The 26,995-nt window shown below is 45.1% G+C and overlaps 1 protein-coding gene across 4 annotated transcripts; it reads right to left on the reverse strand.

Annotated features, from left to right (window-relative positions):
• Positions 1 to 392: 392 nt before the first annotated feature.
• On the reverse strand, positions 393 to 21,759 carry LOC133897116 (uncharacterized). 4 transcript variants are annotated; one of them, XM_062337690.1, is made up of 12 exons: positions 21,470 to 21,759; positions 21,140 to 21,238; positions 20,713 to 20,871; positions 20,382 to 20,483; positions 20,058 to 20,144; positions 19,724 to 19,807; positions 18,391 to 19,020; positions 18,209 to 18,290; positions 18,066 to 18,132; positions 1,269 to 1,454; positions 1,103 to 1,166; positions 393 to 1,032 (listed from the first exon to the last, which is right to left on the reverse strand). In XM_062337690.1, exons 1-12 carry the CDS (start codon positions 21,561 to 21,563, stop codon positions 866 to 868), a joined length of 1,821 nt encoding a protein of 606 aa, XP_062193674.1. In that variant the 5' UTR covers positions 21,564 to 21,759; the 3' UTR covers positions 393 to 865. The 4 variants fall into 4 exon arrangements, with proteins under 4 accessions (XP_062193674.1, XP_062193672.1, XP_062193673.1 ...); XM_062337688.1 differs by having other exon boundaries at positions 19,724 to 19,813; positions 21,470 to 21,758; XM_062337689.1 differs by having other exon boundaries at positions 20,058 to 20,150; positions 21,470 to 21,758.
• Positions 21,760 to 26,995: the final 5,236 nt, after the last annotated feature.

Genomic DNA, 26,995 nt, shown 5'->3' on the forward strand with positions numbered 1-26,995 from the left:
TACTTGCAACCCAAAAGAGGAATCTCCTTTGTTTCCGAATCATCAATCAAACGGCAAAGATGACCCATCATGGCACGGTTCAAATTTGCATTGTTCTTGTCACCCGCTTGATAAATTACATTGAAGATTTGACCTGCTGGTCCATACAGCATGCTGCCAATAATTGAAAGCATGTTTACCTGTCTCAAGGACAGATTTTACATGAATTCAGAATCTTGAGGGCACAAATGTTGCTACTTCCACAAAATACCATCATGGCAAATAAGCCAAGAATATGTCGGCCTCTTGGAATTGTCTTTCACAACAGGTACTCATCTCTAAATGGTATTCCACAATGGACATTAAAGAGCAAAACAGTGAGCGAAAAGTAATCGAGTTGATGAAGAATTCAGTTGTGTCATTGGCAAGTCATATTTCTCTTTAATGAACAAAAATATTATTTTGCAATGATACTATCAGTTCTGCCATTGGCAATAAACAGTGGAGCTGGTGCAGAATTCAATGACTTTGTAACAATTACAAGACTTGGCAAAAGAGACTGCACCTCCACAAAAATTGGAACATCCTTACAACATAGTCATCAAAATTTCCAATTGAAACTAACAGTTACAACCCTGTAATCCTTGATACAGGGCAATGATAGTTTCGTCACTAAGGCATACTTATAGTACAGGCAAACTTGTACCATCTTCTGGAGCAACAGAGAGGTAACAAAATTTGGAATCAGCAACCTCATCCCGCCTATGACACAACAATCACTAAACTAGACTACACGTAGTTGCACTGGCCCAACGCAAAATTCCTGCCAAGCAACACATGCGAACACAAAACTTTAGCAGATTGAACCTCCATGCACAATTGCACTTCAAGATAAAGACTTCTCCACTTTATCAATTATTTGCACATAGAAATTCCAGTTTGGATCACTCTCCTTAATGGAGGGCTGACCAAATGGGTTATCCCGAACAAAAACTTGAACATCGTCTGCAGCAGCAAGTCTCTCTAGGTAAATACGAAGATCTCCTCCTGGTCCTGTATACAGAACATTAGAATCTATAAGATTACAAAATAGTAAACAATATTGTGAAGTGCTGATGCATACCCAATGAATAATCATCCCTCTGGTTAAGGTAACTGTAGGGGTAGGGGAAAATGGCTGTATGTGGCTGCACAGCACAAATAACAAAAGCAAAGTGCATGAATTACAAGATATGGGCCTTAAGATTAACAGAAATCACAGATATATGAACAAGGGTTGAACTTAGTACTGGATTGCACAGAGCCTTGTAGGGAGAATCATCAACAAGTAATGTATTTGAAGGTGAAAACTCTCCCTGCTCCCATGGAAGATTAGGATCCTCTTTATTCCACAATTTCTTTAGTTCCTTCAGTACTAAAGGTTTGTGCTTATTGTCAATTGTGTTACATCCAGTAACAGTGCAACTAGACATGTCCTGGTCAATAAGAGTAATAAAAACCATTACTATATGAGTTACTCGCGACCAAAATATAGAAAGCAACAAAATACAATATGGCAATGTGGACGATAGCATTCAAACAAAAGACAAGAATTGTCACAGGCCAACCTCCATCAAACAACCAAAAAAAAATTTGATAACTGAGAATGAGCTAGAGACGCAAAGCACACATTGCATAACTTCCATTACCATATTAGTGGAAAGAGGAAAATGTATGGCGGGTCACTCAACTTGCTGTGTTGTGTCATCTTTATTACTGGAAAGTACGTTTAGTGAGTCATTAATGGGTGTAAGCAGGCCAACATGGCTGAAATGCTCATGTGGAGTCCACCTCAGTGAAGGGGTGCCCTAGACGTTCTTTTGCAAAAAAAGAGAGAAGGAAAAAAAACCTAAACTGGTTAGTCACATTTCATTAGTAGCCCTTATGGCGGCAGCAACCAGGGCTGCCTCAATGATGGCCAGTGCGTGTAGACAGCGCCAGGGCGTGGAGTCAGCAATCAGGTCGGGTTCAACGGTGTTCTGTGCAGGGTGAAAGCAGGATGCTGCTGGGGATGCTCGATGCTGGTTGGAGGCCTGACTTCTAAGCCATGGCGTCGAAGCTTCAAAGTGCAGGAGACCCACCACAGATAGCAGACAGCCAAGGGCATGTTTGGTTGGTTGCCAAACATTGCCACACCAACCGTTTGGCATGTGTTTGGTTCTCTGCAACAACTGTGGTTTGCCGCACTTATGCCCCACCTGTCATAGACTGGTACATTTGCCAAACCTTGCCTAAGGTGTGGTGAACAATTTGTTTACCACACCTTAGGCATGGTTTGGCAAAGATGTGTGGCAATGTGTGGTAGTGAACCAAACATACCCCAAATCTTTCATGATCAAGACTTATGTGGACAAGCATAACTGTAAAAGAGTGGGAGTTGAAGCCTTTTATAGTCAAGTACCTTTCTGAAAGGTATGTTGAGGACTTCAAAGCAGATGACAGGATGAGTCTGAGTAAGTTAGCAAAGATTGTGGAGAACACAACATGACTCTAGAAGCAAGCTTGCGAGGGCTAGAAGAACAGTACATATAAGGGGATGAAGATGCACGACATAACCAGCTGTGGGACTATGTAACTGAGTTGAGGAGGTCAAATACATGTAGCTGCTTTTTCTTAAACATGGTGAATGGATGCTTAAGTACCGTGTATATCTCACTAGATGCCTACAAGCGAGGGTTCTTGAGTGGCTGCAGGCCTCCAATTTGCTTGGATGGTTGCCACATCAAGACAATTTGGAGGGCACTTGTTGACAGCTGTTGGGATTGACTGGAAAGATTGCATATTCCCATTAGCCAATAGCCATGGCTGCAGTGGAAGTGGAGACAAGGGCCTCCCAGAAATGGTTCTTACAAATGCTTAGGGATGATTTATGTAACACCCTGAATTTTAGCATATAAAGATATAGCAAAATTCACTCCAAATTAAAACTTTTTCTAATTATTAAACTAGTATAAAACCAAGGATATATATATTTGATGTATATACTTGTGTGTATATATTCAAATATATTATTTTGGCTAAGTATTCCAAAGATCACTAAGTTAAATTCTAAATTAATCGTTGCATAAATTGAGCATATGCATTTTGGTTTATTGTTCTTATGGTTCTTTGTGTGGCGATTCGAGTGTTGAATGCTTCTCAGTACGAATCTATTCTAGTTCTTCTCGGTAATTTCCTAATCCAAATCAATTCGTAAAGATCGAGCTTCCAATCCAGCTAAAATCTATAACTCAATTATTCCATTGAATTATCCCCAAGTAGCTTTGGTCAACTCGAATTTGAATGTCTCTAAAGTTCGAATCCCAATCTTGATTCAATTCTTTCGAAATCTATTGAATTCAATTCTCCTAAATTCAAACATTTCTCAAATCCCGAAGCTTCAAGTATTAAACTTTCTCCTAATTCAAATACCTTTATTTGAATTATGCCTAACTCCATTTCAAATCCAAATTCGAATCTCATATCAAATCCATTTCTAATTCAAATCTAATTTGAATTATGCCAATCCAATTTAATTCGAACACATTCGTTTGAATCTTTCCAAACCCGGTTACCAATTCAAATTATACAAATTGAATTACACAATCCACTTCAAATTCAATATATTTAATTGAATTATCACAAATCCATTTGATTCAATTGCATTCAAATTGAATCAATATTCATACGCAAAATATCTCTCTCTCTCACATCTCTCCTTCTCTCCAGCACCCATGCCGGCCACCACCCTTTCCAGCTCCTTCCTCTCTCTCCCTGCAAAGATCACACCGACCACCGCAAGCCCATCCCCATGCCCTGCTCTCTCTCGTTCCTTCCACTGCATGGCAAGCTCCATCTTCTCCTCTCCTTGCTTCACCAGCAAGCTTCCCCACACAGGCACAAGCATACATACACACAAACATGCATACATACACACAGGCACCCCACCGAGCTCCCTTCCCATGCGCCTGCGCATTCCTCCGCCGTGGCGCCGTCTTGCCACCGCTGCCGCCGAGCTGGTCCGCACATGCGCCGCCGTGTACTCCACCGCGCCGTTGTTCATCCGCGCGCAGCCGTACTGTCGTCGCTACGCCGTGCCACTCAGCTGCGATGTCGCGTCGAGCCACCCTGCTCACCGTTGCCGTGCTCGGTGCCGAACGCGCCACCGTCGTGCCCGCGCGCCTCGTCGTGCCGCACCGCTGCCGTCGCTCAGCCGCGTCGCGCCGTGCGCCGTCCAGGTGAGCTCCCTGCTCGGTTCGCCTCCCCCCTCTCTGTTCAGGGCAGCCGCCCGCGCGTCTTCCGCGCCATCGCCTTGCGCCGCTTGCGCCTTCGTGCGCCGCGCCGCCATCCCGTGCGCACAGTCCGCCCATGCCACCGTGCTGCTCCCTTCCTGAGCGCTGTCCGCGCGCCGCGTTCCACCACGCCGCGTGCTCGCGCTGACCCGCCCCGCCCTGCCGGCCGCTCGGTCACCGCTCCTACGCGCCTGTCGCGCTGCTCGGCCGCGCCCAGCTGAGCCGCGCTGCGCACAGCCGCCGCCCGCGTGCGCCGTGCCGCCTGGCCGCCGCGCCGTCCCCGCCGGTCACCGCCTCCCTCCGCTCCCCTTCTCCCTCCGGCACTGCCCGCTTCCCCGGCCGAGAACCCCCGTCGGCCCTCTCTCCGGCACCGCCTGCTTCACCCGGCCGGTGCCTGTCCTCCCTTCCCTCTCTCTCTCCACCGCCGGGAAGCTCCGCCCCTGCTCCGCCGGCCAGCTCCGCCGCCGCTTCTTCCGCCGCCGCCTCCCTCTCTCCCCTCTGACCGCCGGTTCCCCTCTCCCTTTCTCTCTCTGTGCCGCACGGGAAAAATCCCCAGCCGGAGCCGGCCGTGCTTATCCTTCCCCCCTCCCACCTCTCTCACGCCGACACGTGGGCCCCAGTGGCCGGGCAAGCTCCCCGGTCCACACGTTCGGTCCACGGTGGACCGTACACCGAGCCACCCTTCCGGTCCACAACCACGAGCTGAGTTCACCAAACAGTCACCCCACCGGTCCATCAATCCTGTCCACCATGCACCCACTCACAAATCTCCTCCGGTTCACGAATCCCGTAGACCAAGTCTATAAAACAGTAGTCCTTTTCAATTTTTAGGATTTTCCTTTTCCGCAAAACTTCCGACTTCCGTAATTCATCCGTTTCAACTCCGATTTCGGTGATTCTTTCGCCGATATTCCTATAAAATCATAATCTACCTCCATGCCAAATCTTGTAAGTTTTGGAGTTCGTTTAATTTTCTCGTTTGGTAATTATTTGTATTGCGGTGTTTAGTCTGGATTTAGATATCGTCTTTTAATAAATAAAGTGAGTTAGATAATTTCATAAAGATGTTTAGCTTGTAATCATAGATTAGTCGCTTGTGATAACCTAGTTTAAGAAGGTTAATTCCTTTTCTTAATAAGAATAACTAAATGTTGTTTCAATTAAGTGCTTAAGAATAAATTGATATTTCATGTGGTATTTCATGTGATAGTTTATAGATTAAATCTTAGTTATAATTAAATGTAATAGGTTAACCAGTGTAGCTGTTAAATAAATAAATATCAATCATTAAAATATGATAGAATAATTTATCATTGGTAATTAATTAATTGAATAACCTTTTGATAATTAATTAATTAGATTCAAAGGATAGATTAACCTAATTAATTAATTGCTTGTATGCTTTTATGATAGCATTAGAGTATAAATTAATTAGTGTGGCAATTAAACAACACTGGGTAATTAAGGTTAGTTGCTAAGCGACCATGTTTTAGTGTTATAGATTGGAGTATTTAATCTCCACACTTAAACACTTATAATTGTCTAGAGTTATACTTATGCATATATGTATACATGCTCACATACATATAGACATAAGTATTACACATATATTTATGCATGTACACGTGCACTCACCTACACGTAGAATCTCTAGTTGTCGTCCTTCGATAGTTAATCTAATAAGAGTTCACCTAGTTAATCGTGATTTGTTCAGGTTTTCTCTTAAGTTGATAAAACAACTAGGTTGATAGCCTAGTCTAGCTTCGCTAGATTATTCCGTTATTCTCTGTGTATTAGTTTCGTATTGGTTAGAGTTGCTGATCGTCTTCCGCTAGGTTTAGCTTTTGTCGTTTTCTCCGTTGTTCTCCTTCCGCTTTGGTATTTCATTGGTTTTGTTTTGGTGTTCAATTGCTTAGTCGTTGTGCGCTTTTTATCGTTAATCTGCGTAGGCTCGAAGTCGAGGTTCTAAGCAAGAACGCGAGGAAGGAACTGAAGGAAAGATCCAACGATGAAGAAGAACCCTGGGAAACTCAAGAGACAAGATCAATCGTGAATTGGCCCTTCAAGAAGGCAAGTCCTATTTCCTTGATCATACTGAACCTATGTTTTCGAATAATATATATGATCAACTAAAGTCGAACTTCTTATCGCATATGCTATATATTGCATTTTCTTTCAAACTACTTGTAGTAGTTAACCCTATCAACACTACTATGCCATACATGTCATCATCCAGAATACATATCACCCTAGGAATACCTGTTGTTAAATATATTAACAATAGACGACACCTTGATATCTAGCATGCTTAGGATTGAATACATCTCCTCGGAGATGTCGCTTTTAAAATACGTCTCCTCGAAGATATTGCTTTTAAAACACTTCTCTTGGAGACCAATTTACTGTTATCAATGATAACTCATATACCATATTTTCTTGATGGTTGTGAATTCCGTGATGATCGGGAAATCCTTGATGTCGTGTGGGACATGGAAGGTGATGTGTAAAAATGGGTGAAAACTGTTTTGGCGCGGGCAGGTAGAGTAGTCCTCCGGGGAGGATGCTCATGAGGGCTTGAGTTACATGATGGTATTCATTGCCCATGAAGAAGCCTAGCCCGGCCGCTTAAGGACCGAGTCTTGCGCCGTCATGCTTAGCCATCCCGTACAACCATGCGTCCTGTATGGGCAGGACTTGACTTTTTCTTCACTGGACTGAGTTGGGCATCATACCAGGAGGCTGAGAGCAACGAGCAGCCAGGGGTCTATCTGTCCCGCTGTTTGGAGGTTCAGGGACCGGCTTAGGCTTAAAAATGGAGGCTGACCTTCGGAACATGCAGCTCTGGAACTTGGCGTGTCTCGTGGAAAAGCCCGGCAGGAAAGGTGTTTGGAGAGTCTCGGTATGATTCGCTCCTCCGCTTGCAACGGTTGGAGGTTGAGCATATCGTATGGGTAAAGCTGTACAACCTCTGCAGAGTGTAAACCTATTCGAATAGCCGTGTCCACGGTCATGGACATGCAAAGCATTGACCTCACTTTAATAGACTCCGGGTGCGTGTGTCTTGATGAGTGAGTGTGTGGACTAGATGTCCGTGTGATGTGGTTCCTGGCTCGATCCGCCAGAAGCTGTGTGGTACTAGAGGTACACCAGATGTGATAAAAGGGACTGTGGAGTGAGGTATAGCCCCTCCCAGGACTGAAAACCCCCAGATACAACTTGTTACCCTGGTTTTGGTTTTAAAACTATTTCGACAGCTTTGCTATCAGGTCACCTTCTAATACGTTGGGGACTTGAGGTGATACTCAGTACCAACAGAAGATGCCTGAACCGTTTTACTTCTAAACCGTTTTAAAAGCTTTGTTATCAAGTCACCTTCTAATACGTTGGGGACTTGAGGTGATACTCAGTACCAACAGAAGATGCCTGAACCGTTTTACTTCTTAACCGTTTTGAAAGCTTTGCTACCAGGTCATCTTCTAATACGTTGGGGACTTGAGGTGATACTCAGTACCAACAGAAGATGCCTGCCTTTGTTTTCAAAAGCTTTGTTACATTTATTTCAAAAGGTTAACAGTGGAGAATATAACTTGATACCTGCATAAAACCTGTTTTACGCTTAAAACTATGCCGTAAAGCCTTATCCTTGAAATATTCATTATGCATCTATCAACCCCTTTGAAGTAGTAAAGGTACTCAGTCTTGTTGCTTTCAGATTGTTGAGTTGGAGATCAACCTCAACCCAGATGAATTCGAAGAGAAGAAGTCTAAGGTCGCGTCCGCACCCAAGTTGCCTGTGGCATTGGGTTGCATCGCCGTTTCGCTCTGCTGCGCTGTAGGCTCTTCTGCCTGGCTGGTCTGCTGTGGATTCTTCTCCACCAGACCATCTTTTCTCTTTTCAGGTATTTATTTTACTTATTTATATTCGAAGTATGTATTTGATATCATTCTGTTGAATTCTGTGCGTATCAGCTACTTGATCCAGGGACTGATACAGGAGGCACAGGGGAACCCGGGTTCGGGGTCCTGACAATTTAGGTATAGACAACACTACACCTTGGACCCTCATGACTGACAGGCAAAAGGTCAGAACTAACATATTTGTATTATTCTGTTCTTGATTCATTGATTTCTTTTTTTCCTGGTATTGTTAGGATTAGTACCAGCTGTGGCCTGTGGGATGTGTTCACTGATGATGAACATACAGTTGTGGTCTATTGCTAGAGCTAGAGCAGGCAATCCAACTGACTAGATAACATGTCAGAATAAATCTTGTGCGTTTTCCTGTAACAGCCACCAATAAAGTGTCTTTTGTTCGCTGTTAAGGCCATTAGGGCCGTTAAGGTCATTAGGATCATTAGGGCCATTACAGCCAGATTAAGGCCAGGTTTAAGAGGTTGTTTTCTTGCTGTTATAAGAGAGAATAGACAACAGAAAAGCTGCAGCGTTGCAGCACAAAATTCTTGGGTGTTTTCCACGGTTTTCGCGTGTTCATCTAGGCCGATTTCAACATTTGGCATCAGAGCTTGTGTTGTCAATCCAGGCGCTGCTATGTCGTCGTGGGCTCCTAAGGGCACGCAGTAGAGGATTCCTCCACGCCGAGGCCATCATAGCTCACCGACACCTCCGTGCAGACCGCGGCACCGTAACGATGGTGGCCGCAAGGTTGTCGTGCAGCACGTCGTCAAGAAGGCGTCAAGCTCGGTGGTCTATCCAACGCTCACCCGAACGAACTACATTGTTTGGGTGCTTGTGATGCGTGTCAACCTGCTAGCGTAGAGTCTTTGGGAGGCGATCAAGCCTAGCGGCGATGACTACCGCGATGACGGGTTGGGCATTGTCCACCATTCTCTGCGTCGTGCCGCCATGGGCGGAGCTTCAGGGTAGTCCAGGTAGGCCCAGAACTACCCTGTAATTTCGGGCTTTTTTTGTTAGTACCTCACATTTCCAACCCAGCCCGGTCGGCAGAAAAGCCCGCTCGAGCGCTCAGCAGAAGCTCCACGCACAGTCGCCATCTCCCATCAGTCTCGATCGATCCCCACCCAGCCATCCGCATCCCAGAGCCGAGTCACCGAGCTACCGCATGTCTAGCTACCGCACGCCCGCGCCGAGTCGCAACCATGGTGAGAACTGATCCCTTGCGCCCGTTAGCTTCTGCCTCTCTCGTGCCTTCTCCTGACCTGCTCCTCTTTTGTTCCGTTGCTTTTGAAATTCAGTCTGTAGCGTTGTGCCTATTTGTTCTTTGATTTGTAGTGTAGTATGCCGCAAACAACCCGGCGGTCGGATGTGTCGTTTATGTGCGTTAGTGATGTAGAATGATCTGACGCAAAAGGTGGAGACAAAAGATCAAGTGGAACTATTTGGTTTTTGGAAAATGATGTTGTGTTGTGTACTATACATTCTTGTGTGGGTGTGAGACTGACGCAACCCTTCTATTTGATGCATCGTCTGTGTCTATTTCCTTGATGGCTTTTATGAATTTGTGGGAAGTGATTTACGCATTGTTGGTGCTTGCCAGTGATTTGGCTGCAACCTTCTTAGCATGTTATTTTTACCACTTAATTTCCATAATGTTGAAAAAGTTTGGAGCTTGTTGTCATAACTGTATTGATTTGTATGCCACAACTTATATGACTTTGTGTTGAAAAATGCTTGGTATATTCATACTGGGTTTTTTTCTGAACAGGCGAGGGGACTGAAGAAGCATCTGAAGAGGCTCAATGCGCCCAAGCACTAGATGTTGGGACAAGCTCAGTAGAGCATTTGTGAGTTGATGCATTTCACTTCTTTGTGATTTAACTAAGTGGCCTCCAACATTCGTTAGTATTTTCTTATTTAATGTTGTAATGCTTGAAGCTGCTTTGTGTTCTTGTCAGGCCCACAAGCCATCATCTGGGCCTCACAAGTCTAGGGAGTGCCTACCTCTGATTCTGATATTCCGGAACAGGCTCATGTATGCACTCACATATCGTGAGGTGATCTCCATCCTGATGCAACGCCATGCGTTTGGTCAATGGGAAGGTTCGGACTAACAAGACCTACCCTGTTGGCTTCATGGGTATGCTCAAATGTTTCTTTCCTTACAAAGAGTTATTTTATTTAGCCTGTGATATGCTAGGTTTACATTTCTCTAGTAGACATGCCTTATTTATGTTTATGTGTTCTATTTGGCAAATGTCATTTCTATTCCCACTGCTGGTGAGAACTGCAGGCTTATCTATGATTCCAAGGGTCACTTTTGCCTTCATCCTATTAGACCATCTCCAGCAAATACTCTAAAAATTCATTCTCTATAATACTGTTACAGCATCCCCTAACACTATTACAGTATCCCCTATTTTTGTCACTCCAGCAGCTACCCTATTTCCTACCTTACATTACTTTCCATCCTTCCTCGGAGCCACAGTCATCATCTAGCTACAGTGATATAGACTCACTTTTGCTTCCGCAAATTTGCCGGACAGGGTCTCGTGCCCATATCCCTGTGCCGGTTGATACAGGCGCTGTTGGAGAGCTTTCCTCCCGCTTCCGATCGGCAAAAGGACGAAAGTGGCAATCGGCACAGTGATACGGGGCGTTTTGCCGCTCTCGTTGGAGCTAGCCTTAGAGACGAGGATGCAAAGGTGAGAAAAAACCTATATCCGTAGCATACATGTACAATTTCAGTTGAACATACCATGTTACCAAATCGAGACTTTTATGGCCATAAGATAAGCGTATATGTACAATTTCAGTTGAGCATATATGTACAATTTCAGTCCAACAACTTCACCATGAGTATCACGAACCTTGCCAACAACCTCCGAGTCTGGGGGATGAAGTCACTAATTTTGAGGTGGTGAAAAAAAAATTGCAACTCATCTCGAAACGTCTCCAGCAGGTCGCCATCTCCATTGAGACCCTCCTTGATCTGAACACACTCTTGATCAAGGTAACCAATCGCTTGCACGCTATGGAGCCAAGGTACAAGCTCGGCTCTTCAGGCGGCAATAGCGGGCAGAAGCTACTCCTCACTGAGTGGCTAGCCCCCAAGAAGAAGGGCGATGGCGAGGAAGGATCCAGTAGCAGCGGAAATGGCGCCTCTCGTCGTCATCATGGCAAGAACTGTGGGCACGATCGCAGCAATGGTCCGCGCGACGGCAACGCCAACACATCCGGGCCCAAGAGGTGGCCGGGACCAATGCTGGAACTACGGCATCGTAGCAAGCCGAAGCGAAACGAGGTTCACCTGACGTAGGGCAACGACAACAAGCCAACGCTTTTGATGGCAAGGGCTTGTGTCGCGCTATCTGCCATGTCCAATCCACCGCAACCCGTCGTGCCAGCATCCCCTCCACTGCGATGCAACCCTCTCCAGCTAGTCGAGGCGAAGGTAATCGCACAGCTGGATCGAGAGGACCACGACGATCAGATGTGGTACCTCAACACCGACGCCACAAGCCACATGACCGGGTCGAGCGTCGCAATCTTGTTCACCTGCAAGCCCGGCGAGCACCACACGCTCACGGGGGTGTACTTCATTCCCCAGCTCACCACCATCATTAGCATCAGGTAGCTTGACGAGAATGGCTGCCACATGCTGGTTGACGATAGCGTTCTATGGATCCTGGACTCTGATTGACAGCTGCTGGCGAGGATGAGGTGATCCCCCAGCCGGATGTACATGCTTAGCCTCGACATCGTGCACCCAGTATGCCTGTTGGTGAGGAGCTCCAACGAGTCCTAGCACTAGCACGCTAGGTACGGCCATATCAGCTTTCGAGCTCTGTGTAAGCTCGCCCAACACGAGATGGTACGAGGGCTGCCACACATTAATCAGGTGGATCAAGTGTGCGACAGCTGCCTCACCAGCATGTGGTGGCGGAGCTCATTCCCAGAGCAAGCACGGCACTGCGCGACACCTCTGTGGGCCAATCGAACCAACAACATCGAGCGGTAGCTGCTACTTCCTACTGCTAGTGGATGACTTGAGCCACGTCATGTGGTTCAGCCTCCTCGCGAGCAAGGATCAAGCTTCGGCGACGATCAGGCGATTCCAGGCCATAGCAGAGGTGGAGTCAGGAAGGAAGCTAAGGTACTACACCGATCATGGCGGCGAGTTTACGTCGGTGGAGTTTGAGGATTACTACACTGAGCACGATGTTCAGCAACAGCTCACAACCTCCCATTCTCTGCAATAGAACGAGGTCATTGAGCGTCGCAATCAAACAGTGATCGCCATGGCCAGAAGCATGCTGAAGGCAAAGGGCCTCCTTGGAACATTCTAGGGTGAGGCCGTCTCTACCGCCGTCTTTATCCTCAACCGTGCACCAACTCGAAGCATCGACGACAAGACTATACGAGGTCTGGCATGGCGTGCCACCGACGGTGCACTTCATCCACACCTTCGGCAGCACTGCGCACGTCAGGAACATGAAGCCCCACCTGAAGAAACTGGACGACTACAGCACTCCCATGATCTTCATCGGCTACGAGCAGGTCCAAGGCATATCAGGTGTATGACCCCATCAGCGAGCGCGTGCACGTGACGTCATGTTCGACGAATCAGCGTAGTGGAAATGGAGCTCAGAGCACGAGGTGAACAGCAACGACCCCTTCACAATGGAGTATATGGTGACCAGGGAGTAGGGATGAAAACGAACGGGAACGGTCGGGAAAACTCCCTAACCGTTTTCATTTTCACATTTTCTCTCGAAAACGGAATCGAAAACGGGAAAGCCGGAAACGGGTACGAACTCGGGAATGTCGGGATATCAAAAACGAACCAATCCGAACATAAATATACGGGTATCAGTCAAGAACCGATAATTTAAAATAAGAACATCGATCCATAGAACAATGATTTTAAGCATCGACGCGGTACATAATTAATTCACACCAACAAAAGTAATTTATATCATACACAGATGAACCACGTAATGACATAAGTATCAACTGAAAAACAACTATCATGTCGTAACTCGAGTACTCGGCATAACATACAATCATACAAAGACTAGGATTGTAGGTGGTGCAAGAGCTTGAACAACATCGGTAGGTCAACAGCCGACCGAGACTGGACCACTGGGATCTGGTTGAACTTTGAGATAGAGGTTATGTTTGGACTGGCCGGCCGGGCTTGGTATGTGGGCTACATTATGATTTATGAAGTTTGATCTCAATTAGAAAAACGGGAAATTCTAGATTAAAAACGGGAAATCCGAAAACGGTCGGAAAAACCCCATAACCGTTTTCATTTTCACATTTTCTTTCGAAAACGGAATCGAAAACGAACAAGAAAATATAGAAAACGGATCGGAACGGAACGGGATTTATCCCGTCCGTTTTCATCCCTACCAGGGAGCCAGTGCAAGACACGTATGAGCTCCACGAACCATGGCCGAACACCTCCGCTGGCGACACCTACCACTGTGGCAGATCAAACTCCAATGGTGATCGAGCATGTCAAGCCACCCACGCACGACTCCGAGCTTGACACAGCTGTTGAAGAAGATGATCCGCAACGCTACCGCACCATCAACATCCTCAGTTCGACCACGCCACAAGGGTACGCACCGCGCCAACTCGACCTCTACGAGCTTCACATGATGAGCGTCGAGGAGCCAAGCACCTTTGCTGAAGCAGAGCAAAGTGAGAACTGGAGGAAGGCGATGCAGGAGATGGACTCCTTTACTGACAACAAGACTTGGAGCCTTGTCAATCTCCCTGCAGGTCACCGCGGGATCAGCCTGAAGTGGGTGTACAAAGTGAAGCGCGACGAGAGTGGAGACATCACGAAGTACAAGGCGTGCCTCGTCGCAAAGGGCTATATATCCAGCGACAGGGGTGGACTTCGATGAGGTCATCGCCCTTGTTATCCGACTGGAGACAGTGTGGCTCCTACTCGCCATCGTCACGCATCAATTCTGGGAGGTTCACCATATGGATGTTAAGTCGGCATTCTTGAATGGTGATCTTCAGGAGGAGGCATACGTCGCACAACCGCTCGGCTTCATCGACAACAAGCACAAGAACAAGGCGTTGTGTCTCCACAAAGTGTTCTACGATCTTCGCCAAGCACCGTGCGCCTAGAACGCAAAGCTAGACGCAACACCAAAGCCCGGACGGCATCAAGCTCGGATAATCTTCTACACGTTTAAGATTCTGGAGAAGGCCGAACTGGTGGACTGCAACCCCTGCCAAACTCCAATAGAGGTACGCTTCAAGCTCAGCAAGTCAAGCTCATCCCTGTTAGTCGATGCTACTCTCTACCGAAGTCTAGTCGGGAGCCTCCGGTACCTCCTCCACACCCGACTGGACATGGCCTACTCAGTAGGTTACGTTAGCCGCTTCATGAGGCACCACACGAAGAGCACCTCGTCGATGTCAAGCGCATACTGCACTATGTTGCAGGGACAAGAATATGGAGTGTTCTCTACACGGCTAGGAAGAAAAGCATGTGGCTATGTCTGCTGAGCTTCAACGACAATGACATGGCTAGCGACATCGATGATAGGAAGAGCACCTCCGGCATCACCTGGCAGTCGCCGGCATCACCTAGTGGTGGCCCTATCATCCTATGAGGCCAAACACGGCGTGTCAGGGCATTTGGCTGGCACGGCTTCTGAGTGACATGCTCAGCTCAAAGCCCAATGCGCCAACCCTGAAGGTGGACAACAAGTCCACAATCTCTTTGGTCAAAAATACAATGTATCACGACAGGAGCAAGCACATCAACACACATAATCATTATATCCGAGAGTGTGCAGATCAAGGCTTGATCGACGTCGAGTTCATCCGCACTAAGAAGCAACTCAGGAACATCTTCACCAAGTCGCTCGGCCACATCAAGTTTCATGAACTTCGTTCTAAGATCGGTCTTCATCAAATTCAATAGGCGCAACAAGACTTAGGAGGAGAATGTCAGAATAAATCTTGTGTGTTTATTTCCTATAATAGCCATCAATAAAGTGTCTTTTATTCGTTGTTAAGGTCATTAGGACCATTAAAGCCACACTAAGGCCAGGTTTAAGAGGTTGCTTTCTTGTTGTTATGAGAGAGAACAGGCAACAAAAAAGCTGCAGCGTTGCAGCACAAAATTCCTGGTGTTTTCCACGGTTTTCGCGTGTACATCTAGGCTGATTTCAACATAACAAACATGGAAAGAACAAAGACCTTGAACAATAAAACAATACTTGTTTCACTCTACCTGCTGGCAAGGGTGTGTTCCAGCCTTCCAGGTGACTAACAAGGAACACTAGTATATTGTGGGCCTGGCAGTCAAGAGGGGTGATTGCAGACGTTGGCAGCTAACCAGCATCTCATGCAGCCATGCCATTTCATGCTTTGGACATGAGAGAATTCAGCCTAAGGATATGGTTTCGGCACGCTAGTCACTTGATTCATTCAAAACTTTGTAACATTTGGCCCATGAGAGACAATTGAATGGTGAAATGTCATGGACCAAATCTGAACTCTCCGGTATATGACAGAAAGGTGGGACGGCCTAAGTGTAGGAGGAAGCAGCCCGTTGAGATGTAAAGGGGGTACTAAGCTCTCTAGTCTAAACATGAAGCTGTCATGGGTTGTGGCTTCTACAATGGTGCAAACCACAACAGGAAAGGATGTCCACTACTCAAGCGTGAAGGAACAAAGAAAAAGATGACATTTAACAGGAAAAGGGTGCACAGGAAAAAAAAGTGGGGAGCAGAATGAACTAGCCAATATTGAGGTACATCTACTTTTGTAAAGATTAGGCATTGCATAAGCATTTCTCCACTGACTCTAAATTAATGTTGTAAGTATCCTTTCCTAGAGATTAAAACCCTTTGGTAGGATGTAGCCACAAAGCACTACTAGCATGCCTGCACTGATGGAAGAGGTGATCCATAATACCCTACTCTGTGCAACAATTTGTTATCAGCACATGTACTAACTTATTACATTCTCAGGCAACCAGCCAGGTCCTCTACCAGAATCAGAATTCATTGACATCCATATAAGTGCAGTACCACCACCTAGAGCCACAAGAGGAGCACATGTCGGTAGAGCAAAGATGAAGAGGAGAAACACGGAAACACAAGAGTAGCAGCAGCAAGGGATGGTGGGAAAAAGTGATACATACAGGGAATGGATCCTTTTTTAGCAGGGAAAATCTTTCTTTTTGTTGCAAGGAAAAGGTTTCGTTTGTGAAGAAAAGTTGCTTCATACAGTTTAAGGGGAGGTATCCATCAAACCACATACAACAACAAAGCATTGGAGGATTTATCAACACTTTCAGCCTTTACAAGCCAGCAGCAAAAATATTCCTGGCGCCATATGCTATTTTACTTATGATAATTAGCTTCTGCAAGTTAAATGCACTCTGGATGTCAAACTCTTCAAAGACTTGTGCTGAAATGCCATGGCATCTACTTGTTAACTCTAATTTTTGGCATGCCAGTGAATATTTACTTTTCATTTTCCTTATGTTGGTGTGTGCACAAATGCTGGCCGAAATGACAAACTGAAGCTTCATGTTCATTAATTAGTGCAACACAAATATACACCAAGTTCACAAACCTTATAAACTTTACTCTGAAATTTATGAAGCCCAGAGGGCAATTTAACATGCACAAAAATATAGCGGGGATAAGGGACTATAATCTGATAATTACAAAATACAGGGAGAATCTGAAAGGCACAACAAAAAAATGGGGAGGGCAACGAGATATCGGTTTGGTTTTATAAAGTCCAGGGGGAAATTAAAATTGACTAAGCAAGGGGAGAGGGGAGCGTTCTGCAAAAAGTGCCCATGGGTGCATGCCTGCATGCTACCAATGGCTTATGTGTTGGGCTGGTGGCTAATGTGGCTTCCATGCAAACACCAAATGCCATGCTGGGACCATAGTTATTACGGCGGTATGGCAATGCGCGGGGACCCACAACCTTCACACCTTTATATCGCTTATGGCACGGGGCATGGCGACGCCATACACACATCATAGTCTAGGATATTAGGAACATACGGCCAAGCTGCAACACCGCGAGATGACAACGTGGGCCGTTAATAGGAGTAACACTCACCTCAGGTTCCAGGTAGAGCAGGGCCAAGCCCATGCCAAGGCCCCTGTACGAAGCCCTAATATTGAATATGACAGGTGAGCCCTAATATTTTATGTACGCACCATATAAAATGCACGAGTAAAACCCTAGATCCCATTATCGCACTCCCCACTCGACCGCCACCCCCAAGTCTACAACTCCTTAGGCCTTCCCTCCTTCGATCGACGCTGCCCTCAGCCTTTGTCGAGCTCCAAGCACCGCCACTGCCACCTCTAAAGTCCACCCGCGGCCCCCATCCTCAACTACGCGACCAAGCCGCAGCGCCACGAGATTGGGGGCTGCCAACCCGTCGTGCGCAGCAAGGAACAAGCGGGTGGGCGGCTTGCAGACAAATAGAGATCTACACCCCTGTCATGAAGGGCGGGCAACCACCTTGGCAGCGAGGCGGATGGGGGGCGGCCGACTTGGACCCGGACTTGGGGGCGGACAGGCTCGAGCTGTGGCGAGCCACGATTCTCTGCCACAGCATATAGCAATGATATTGCGACGTCCTAATAACTATGGCTGGGATGATTAGGCCCAGTAATGGCTAAACGTACTTTAGTGAGCTAAAAAAGATTTTTTTTAATGACCTAAATAACACAGCATTATGAGTTGAGTGAACTGCCATGCATTCTACTTTAATGTTAACTATGAGAAAAAAAAAAGGTACGTCTGTGACCACAAGTAGAAATATACAGCTTTTCTATTACGTACCCAATAAAAAAGTAGGTACTGCTTGAGATCCCTCATAAGGATATTAACAACTGAATCAACATTTTCCCTGGAGAATTAGAATTTTACAGTTAACACCATGCTAGGACAAAGTAAAAAAAAGAACAGAGGGTGATAATTATTACCTTTTCCTTGACGACCATATTCCCAGCTCGAAATTCTGGAAGCAGAATCTCAAAAAATCATCGCAGTATGGTCTTTTGAAGACTGTCACAAGAGCAAATCATTGCAAATTAGCATTTTTGTTTACATTCTTAGATCCTACGAGAAAAAAAAAACAGTATGAAATAAAAAGACATGCAAATACCTAATTTGGCTTTAACTTTTGCATGTGCCATATGAGCATTGTGGTAATCTTGATTGATATCCGCAAGCAGACCATTCAGATCCAGGATCAGAAGTTTTTTTCTCTGAAACCTTATCAGGGATCCTCTCGCTGAGTAGATGTTCCTAACCTTCTCTTTGTGTGCCTGAACTAAACACAAAGCGCATATGCAGCTAAGGTCATGATCTGTTGAAGAATCCAGGCCATGCTTAGCAACCCTGTCTCCATTCTGAGACGAGAAGACTGGACCTCTGTTGGATGAACCCCGCTTCCTTTTTTTCTTTGGTCTCTTTCTTCCTACAGAGCTCTCCTGAAATGAGCCGCGGTTCTTGGAGCAATTCTTAATCCCAATCTTTCCATCTTTACTCTCCACCAAATCATCAGCATCCTTTGCCTTTGACTGAGCACAACTTGGATCCTCTCCATTTACAGGATCCATACTAACATCAGCGTCACTTGATGCCCCTTCACCATCTGCGCAGCCATTTCCAGATTTATTCACCACAATTTTATCCACTGCAACAACAACCGACAATGCTCGTGGGGATTCCAGTTGCTCCTGCATCTTCTTCTTCTTTTTCATCTTCTTGCATTTTGGTGTCCCCGATGATGCTAAAATTGGAAAACCAACACTAATCAGAATAGTCTCTACAGAAATTAAACATGAGCGTGCACACACTAATAATGAAATTAATTGGTATTGCATGTGGCAGTGCAATCACTGTGCGACATGCTCGAGAAGCAATGGCGGAGGGTGAGACAAACACAAGAGGGGGCTGAGTTGTTCTACTCATCACTTTATTGCACAAATATGCTAAATGAACCATGTAATGTTGGTGGAATTTGTGATCATATAAATATTTGAGAATGATCTTGTTTATTTTACGTCAGAAAAATTATACTAAAGCAACTATATGTACAAGGTCATCTAAAACAAAAGAAAGATTGTGAAAGAAATATGAGAATACTGGGGGAAAGAAACTAAAGAAACAATGATAGATGGAAGTGCAGGAGGAGTATTTCAGAGCTATTTTGCATATTCAGACATAGAGATTGGACCAACTAATTGTCTTATTAATATATGTACTTAGAAGGAAGTAGACAAGTTTTTGGAAGGAACTGGGGGCCAAAACCCACCCTGGTCCCAGGGTGGCTCCACAAGTGTTGAGAAGAGAACACTAATCTACTTAATCATGTGAACACTAACACAAACGGAAGTGAAGCAACCATTGCCATTTGATAATCCAAAAAAACTAGCACCAAGCCCTAGCGCAAGCACATGACACATGGCAAGGTCGAGTGTATACGTGCATACCTGAAACAGCAGCTGTGGTGACATCCTGCTCAACCATTCCCTTCTTCTTCGCCTTCACCTCCTCCTTCCATTTTGATGACCCTTCTGATGCTAAAAACAGAAAAACCAAGCTAATCAGAACACTCTCTTAACAGGAATTGACACACCCTAGTAATGGAACTGAATTAACATGGCAGACGGGCTATACAATTGATGCACAACATGCTCTAGAAGCAAACGCTCATGTATCTAATCATGTGGACATGAACACGAACTGAAAGCGAAGCATCCATCGCAAAGCCCTAGCGCAAGCAGTACTGCAACACATGGCAAGGTCGACTGTGTACATGCATACCTGAAACAGCTGCGGTGGTAGCTTCCTGCTCCGCCATCCCCCGCTCCTCCACCTTCACCTCCTTTTTCTTACATTTTGGTGTCCCCCCTGATGCTAAAATAAGAAAACCAACCCTAATCAGACACTACCTCCATAGTGTGGCAATGTAATCATTGTACAACATGCTCGAGAAGCAAACGCTAATCTATCTTATCATGAGAACATGAACACAAACCGAAGAAAAGCACCCAGCACAATTTGATATGATAAATCCCAGCTCTAAGCCCTAGCGAGAGAATTGTCGCAACACATGGCAAGGTCGAGGGTGCATGCATGCGCACATACCTGAAACAGCACCGGTGGTGGCTTCCTGCTCCGATATCCCCCTATCCTTCACCTTGGCCTCCTCTTTCTTCTTCTTCTTCCGTTTTCGTGTCCCCCCAAATGCTAGAATTGGGAAGCCAACTCTAATCAGAACACTCTACAGAAATTAACACACTAGAAATGGAACCGAATCGACATGGCATGTGGCGAACCCTCATCTATGTAATCATGTGAAGGTAAACAAGGAATGAAGCTAAGCACCTGAAGCCTAGTTAAAAAAATCCTAGCTATCAGTCCTATCCTAAGCATCGTTGCGACATATCGCAAGGTCAAAGGGCGTACGCACGCATACCAGAAGAAGCAGCGCTGGTGGCTTCCTGCTCTTCCATCCCCCTTCCCTTCACCTCCTCCGCCACCGCCACAGAATCAGAACCAGGTAGGCATTCCTGTTGCTCCTGCTGCTTTTTCTTTTTCACCTTCTTCTTCTTACGTTTTGGTGTCCCCTCCGATGCTAAAATCAGAAAACTAACTGTCATGAGCACGCTCTTTCCACTGAAATTAACATACATACACTAGAAATGGGATCGAATTGACATGGCATCTGGCAATGCAATAACCGTGCGAACATGCTGAAGAAGTGAATGCTCATCTACGTAATCACATGAAAATGAACATGAACCGAAGCAAAGCACTCATCGAAATTTGATATGGTAAACTCTAGCCTAAGCCCCAACAAGGGAATTGCCGCGAGACATGGTAAGGCTGAGGGTCACACATACCTGAAACAACAGCGGACGTGGGTTCCTGCTCGGCCATCCCCCTCCCCTTGGCCTTCGCCTCCTTGTTCTTCTTCTTGCATTTTAGTGTCACCTCCGATGCTAAGATCAGAAAACCAACTCTAATCAGAACACTCTCTCTACGGAAATTAAAACCCGATTGACATCCAAAAGAGGACGCTCATCTATCTAATCACGTGAGCATGAACATGAACTGAAGCGAAGCACGCATCGCAATCTGATATGATAAACCCTAGCTCTAAGCCTTTAATGAGTAATGAGAGCTGGCATTGCTGCGACACACGGCAAGGTGGAGGGTGTACACGCACGCACCTGAAGCAGCGGCGGCAGTGGATTCGCGCTCCGCCGTCGCTTCCTCCTCCTCCTCCTCCATTGCCACTGGCGGCGCGGAATCAAAATCTGGCATCACGTCCCTAGTGCGCGCTGCTGGAGAGGGGACCAGACCGGGGGCATCCGTCGACGCCTAGTGCGGTTAGCATCCCACGACGGGGTTAGGCCAAGGCGGAGGAGCAGTAGACGCGGCGTGCGGCGGCGGCGGCGGTGGTGGTCGTGGCGCGTCTCGAGGTGGGAGGGGCTCGGGAAAAAGTTCGCGTCGCCTTATTGGGCTGCAAATTTGGGCTAATGGGCCGTAACAACTAGTGGTCCTTGGGTTCGGGCGGCCTCTTTGTTAGTTCTTTTACATCTTTTATCTCATACTTAAAAAATTCATAATCTATGTATCGTCAGCTTTCGTCCGCCTACTCGTCAACCCACTCGTCCGTCTGCTCGTCAATCCGCTCAACCCGCATCACTCCGTGATCCCCGCTCATCCGCACCTACCAGGCCAACCATCATCCCGCTTGTCCTCTCGACTCGCCATCACCAGCCCTGCTCCAGGTCGCTTTCTCTGTGCACCCCCAACGCCTTGTCGTGGGCCCATGGAAGAGAGCCCTCTCCCATCACCCTACACAGTTCCCTCCCCCCATCCGCCACCGCCAGCTTCGCCCCGGCTCCCTCCCGTCCTCTAACTTCCCCGTGCCCCGTTTGGCGCCCCTTCATGAGCCCATGGAAGTTAGCCCGCTGCCAGCACTGTCGAAAACATCACCAGCCTTGCCCTCTGGCTCCTCCGCGCCTCCTATAAGTATGTTGTTGTTTGTTCCTTTCCATCTCAAAGTGACGATGACAACAATGAATGATGTAAGCATGATCCCTCTTAAAGTGCATTATACCACTTTAATCGTGAGCCTCAATGATCAACATTTCAACCTGGATTATGAGGAAGGCGAGGACTATGAGGAGGACGAGAAGCAGGAAGGTGAGGTCGGCGAGGAGGACGCCAAGGTGCAGGCTCGGCATCTTCCCCTCCACTTCGTTTCCCCCTTCGAATTTTGTGGTCGTCTCTGGTCTTAGTGTGATAGTGCATGAGCTGCAAATTTGTAATACACATGTCGTTATGATCTTTACTTGCTGAAAACTTATTCACAACGGCGTTTCTTTGGGGTTTAAATCTTATCGAAATCAGATGATTCCGATCGTTTGATCTTGTTTGATATTTTTGACCTCCATCATTTCTGTCACACAAGAGATGCAATTCTTTAGCACATATACTTTCCTGTAAGAAAGTGTAACTGTCAATCTGGACATCCTAGGTGGTAGTCAGAAGATCCTTCGTTGTATCATTGTAAATTGCAGCTTCTTTTCTTGTCTTTTTTCTTATGTGGCTATAGATTTCTTGTAATAATATGGTAGAATCACGCATTAGTGTAGTTGTGGAGAGTATATCTCTTAATATCATTGGGTGCATGCTATCAGTTGGGGATTAGTTGATTTTACAGCCATTGATTGAGACAGGGAAATAAGTTCCCTTGCAGCAGCAATACACAAATAACCAGGAAAATCAACTAATCACCCACTCCAGGCCCAAGTGAGCCACACTCTCCCTTAGGTGCACTAATTTTGTGGTTGGTACATGCGAGTGCCATTTTCTTTCTTGGTTGTTGCTCCCTGATCATGACCACACGAGCAATCGAGGTTTGCTTCTTTTGATTTAGGGAGAGCATAGGATCGATGGGTTCTTGCAATCCGCTAATTCAGTGTTTATATTTTCAGACATTTATGTTTGATACCTGGCCACATGAGCGATTAAGCAATTATATTTATGTTTTCAGACATTTACTGCTGGTAATATGAAAATATTACTTGAATCTCGTTGCTACTCGTGCACTACATTTCTACTTAGATATAAACCACACCTTTGTCAATGGTAATATTAGCTAAGTGCAATAGTGCGAATGGGCCTCACAATCTGATGATGTTTTTTGTTTGGTACAATCTTTTCATAGGAATCTTTTGACAATATTAGTCCATAATTGTTTTAGCAGTTGTGTACTACCTTCTGTCTCAACAAAGTGGTCAATGTTTTACATGAAAATTCTTAGCATTACACAAATGTTTTTCAACTGTTCACCGAAAGTAAAATCTGAAGATCTATACAAACAGTGAAACTGGAATCCCACTAAAAAGAACATGAATTTGATACTTTAGGTGGTCATTGATGCAATCATAACCTAATAAATGTTGCTTCTAATTTTCCTAGGACTGATTGTAAATCATTGAAGCTGAAACTATGTGCTTGCTAGATTGCAAGAGTGTGCATAAACCAGACTCCAATTGTTGATTGTTCTTGTTAGGCGAGGGGAAGGTTAATATCTTTGGAATTCTAGGCAGCTTGCTCGTTGTTGTTTAATGACTACCTCCTGCTAAATTTGGAGATTTTTACAAAGTTAATTTTTCTAAAAAGAAATGTTAGGTACAATTTTCTCCTGTTTTAGCTAAGTTAAATATTTGTATTGTGAGATCCTTATGTCTCATATTTCATGGTTTGCGGTGTTGCATTGTTGACCATGATGTCCACCTAGAGGTGCTAAGAGCTGGCTTATGTTTCTTCTTGGGTTGTTTTGAATAGTAATGCTGATAAAAATTACATTTTGTTTTGGTTCCTATCAGTGCTTCTCTGGGTTGTTTACAATCAATTTAGGAAGATTCTTCTAATCTTGTACAGCTAAGAGTCATTATAGATACAATTGATTTTCACCTTACTAAGATCAAGTGTTTCATCAAACTCAGTTTGAAATACAACATCTGAAATCACCTGTCACACTAACTTTTCTTTAGACTCAAGATCAACTTGCAGCTAATCATGTATATAGCAGCATCACTTATTGTTCCAGGATATATTTACACAAACCAGGCATGAACATGATCTCTACTCATGATTTGATTCTGAGACCTGAGTTAAATAATTATGTTGTTTGGTATAATCATATTCCTCATAACTGGAGCACCTGATAGGATTTATTGAATGTGGCATTCTTGAAAATATGGGTGGAAACTGGAGAATGATACGGTAGAGATTTCCTGCATTTTTTTGCAATTATGGGTCCTTGACTAACAATGTTTATTTTAGTGATTGATAGTACTAAAAGATGTGAACTTAGTTCATTGCAATGTACAATACCACATACTTATTTAGTTCTACTTTGATATATTTCTGTATTTAGTTTTCTGATATTTACCTGAAATTTGGGGTAGCTTTGGTTTGAGGCTATTCACTTTTACCAGTTTGGTTTACGGAGAATGTTCATGGGTATGATTCTTCGTACCCGTATTAGATACATACTAACTACTAATGTGTAATCCTTTACAAGTGCGAGGAAGCATATTTTGTTATGTTATGTTATGTTATGTTTTGCATCTTCTTGAGTTAGTAGTGCTTGTCGACTTCAATTGGAATTACACTCATATTATTAGGGAGCCCGAGCACTTCACCTGAACCATATACTCTTTGTCCAGGTAAACTGTAAAACGATTTCAGATTAGTGAAAGACATTTAGATTTAGAGGAGGCGGCGACGGTAGGGGAGGAGAGGAGGAGACGGTGGTAGCAGAGGAGGAGAGGCGAAGGCTGCGGGGGAGGGGAGACTGAGGCTGGTGGGGAGGCGGCAGAGGAGAGGAGGTGGCTTGTGGGGAGAAGGTGGGGTGGCGGTGGGGAGGAGGCGGGGCGGCTTAAAATCCCTAATCCATGTATTGTCAGCCATTTGTTCTACCTGCTTCATCCGTCAGCCGCTTGCACACTCCCTCTCCCTGCGCCGACACGTGGGATCACCCTCTGCCTCGTTGCCATCCCCACGTGATGCATGAGCCCATCCATTTCCAGTTTATCATCGCACCTGACTCCACTACTCCCCTCCACTTTCCTCCCGTCCCTCACAAGGCGGAGCGCTAAACCCTAGGCCTCGCCGGCGCTAGAGAAGGTGAGCTCCTTCAATGTTTTCCTTTTCTTCCTTTTCTCACTTCCTTGGAATCCAGACAAGCACAGGGCGTTGCCACATGATGCTAAGGTCAGCAGGAAAGCGCCATTTTTTCAGAAGTTACTTCTTCGGCATTACCGATAATAACTAAGCCTTGCTTGCTCCCGTTGTAATGCAAGTTTCTGAAGACCAGGAAGTTCGACTCAGAGATGGTGATGCAAATGTGGGCAGAGATGTTGAGATGGAGGAAAGAGTTTGGAGCCAATAATGCAAAGAAATTTGGTAGAAGTAAATTAGTTCATTCAGTGAATGAGATTTCCCATTTGCTAGACTGATTTGATGATTACAAGCCTGAATTTTTGCAGGTACCATTTGTACATGTCGTATTGTTCTATGTAATGTAATGTAATGTGCAATCTACATCATGGTTTAAATTGGTGAGCTCCGGTAAGATTGGCGATTTGAATCAGTGAATGAGATTTCCCATTTGCTAGACTGATTTGATGATTACAAGATTGAATTTTTGCAGGTACCATTTGTTCATGTTGTATTGTGCTATGGAATGTAATGTACAATCTACATCATGGTTTAAATTGGCGAGCTTCGGTAAGCTTGGCGATTTGAATCTGGCTTTCTTATGTTAGTGTACGATGTGAAAAACAGACAAATGAGATATAAAATGAGTGATAGGTCATAACATGGTCCGTCACTAATGATAATAATGACGGGTTGTAGTTGTGACCCATCACTAATGATGATTCATCAGTGAAAGGTCATTCTAGGCCAGTCATAAGTGACAGGTCAAAGTTATAACCCGTCACAATGACTCATCAGTGACAGGTCATGCTAGCCAATCATCAGTGACAGGTTAAGTTGTGACCTATCACCAATTACTAACGCATTAGTGATGGGTCATCTTAGCCAGTTATTAGTGACGAGTCAAGTTGTGACCCATCACCATTGACTAACTCATCAGCGACGGGTCATCTTAAATAGTCATTAGTGATGGATCAAATTATGACACGTCACTAATGACAATATTCACAAATACTTAGCTCAATATATAATTCTATAATTAAACATATACACATATACATATTCCCAATGCTCTATATATACACACACTCATAGGTATTCATATACTTAGGTTTATGTAGATATATAGACATAACATTTATGGTTGTTTTTATAGTTGTACATGATCGATACATAGAGCTATCATTTCATATGGTGCAAAGTATATGTACTCCTGGTTTTTGCCATGTGTGTGTGTATATATATATATATGTGTGTGTGTATAGTAGTACAATCATATACTCATATATATATGTATATACACATATATTGTGATATATCAACAGACTCTAGTTATTTTATGTTATTTTTCTCTAATCATCAGGGGTATATATATAAACCTTGGGAATATATGTATATGATACTAATTTTTTTATTTTTTTTCTCACCTCAACAGCACTAGAATAGGAACTATTATACATTTTTGCTCAAGTTTGATGTAAGGGGTGGAGACTATGGACACAAACGCGCATTCC

This window comes from Phragmites australis, chromosome 17 (genome assembly GCF_958298935.1).
Source record: "Phragmites australis chromosome 17, lpPhrAust1.1, whole genome shotgun sequence".
Taxonomy (NCBI): Eukaryota; Viridiplantae; Streptophyta; class Magnoliopsida; order Poales; family Poaceae; genus Phragmites; species Phragmites australis.

Coding starts and splice junctions, on each gene's coding strand:
- LOC133897116 (XM_062337687.1), bottom strand. CDS start 21,563: ATGCCAGATTTTGATTCCGCGCCGCCAGTGGCAATGGAGGAGGAGGAG. Junction 19,814..20,057: donor TACCACCGCAGCTGTTTCAG/GTATGCATGTAC, acceptor TTCTGTTTTTAG/CATCAGAAGGGTCATCAAAA. Junction 1,167..1,268: donor ACAAGGCTCTGTGCAATCCA/GTACTAAGTTCA, acceptor TGTGCTGTGCAG/CCACATACAGCCATTTTCCC.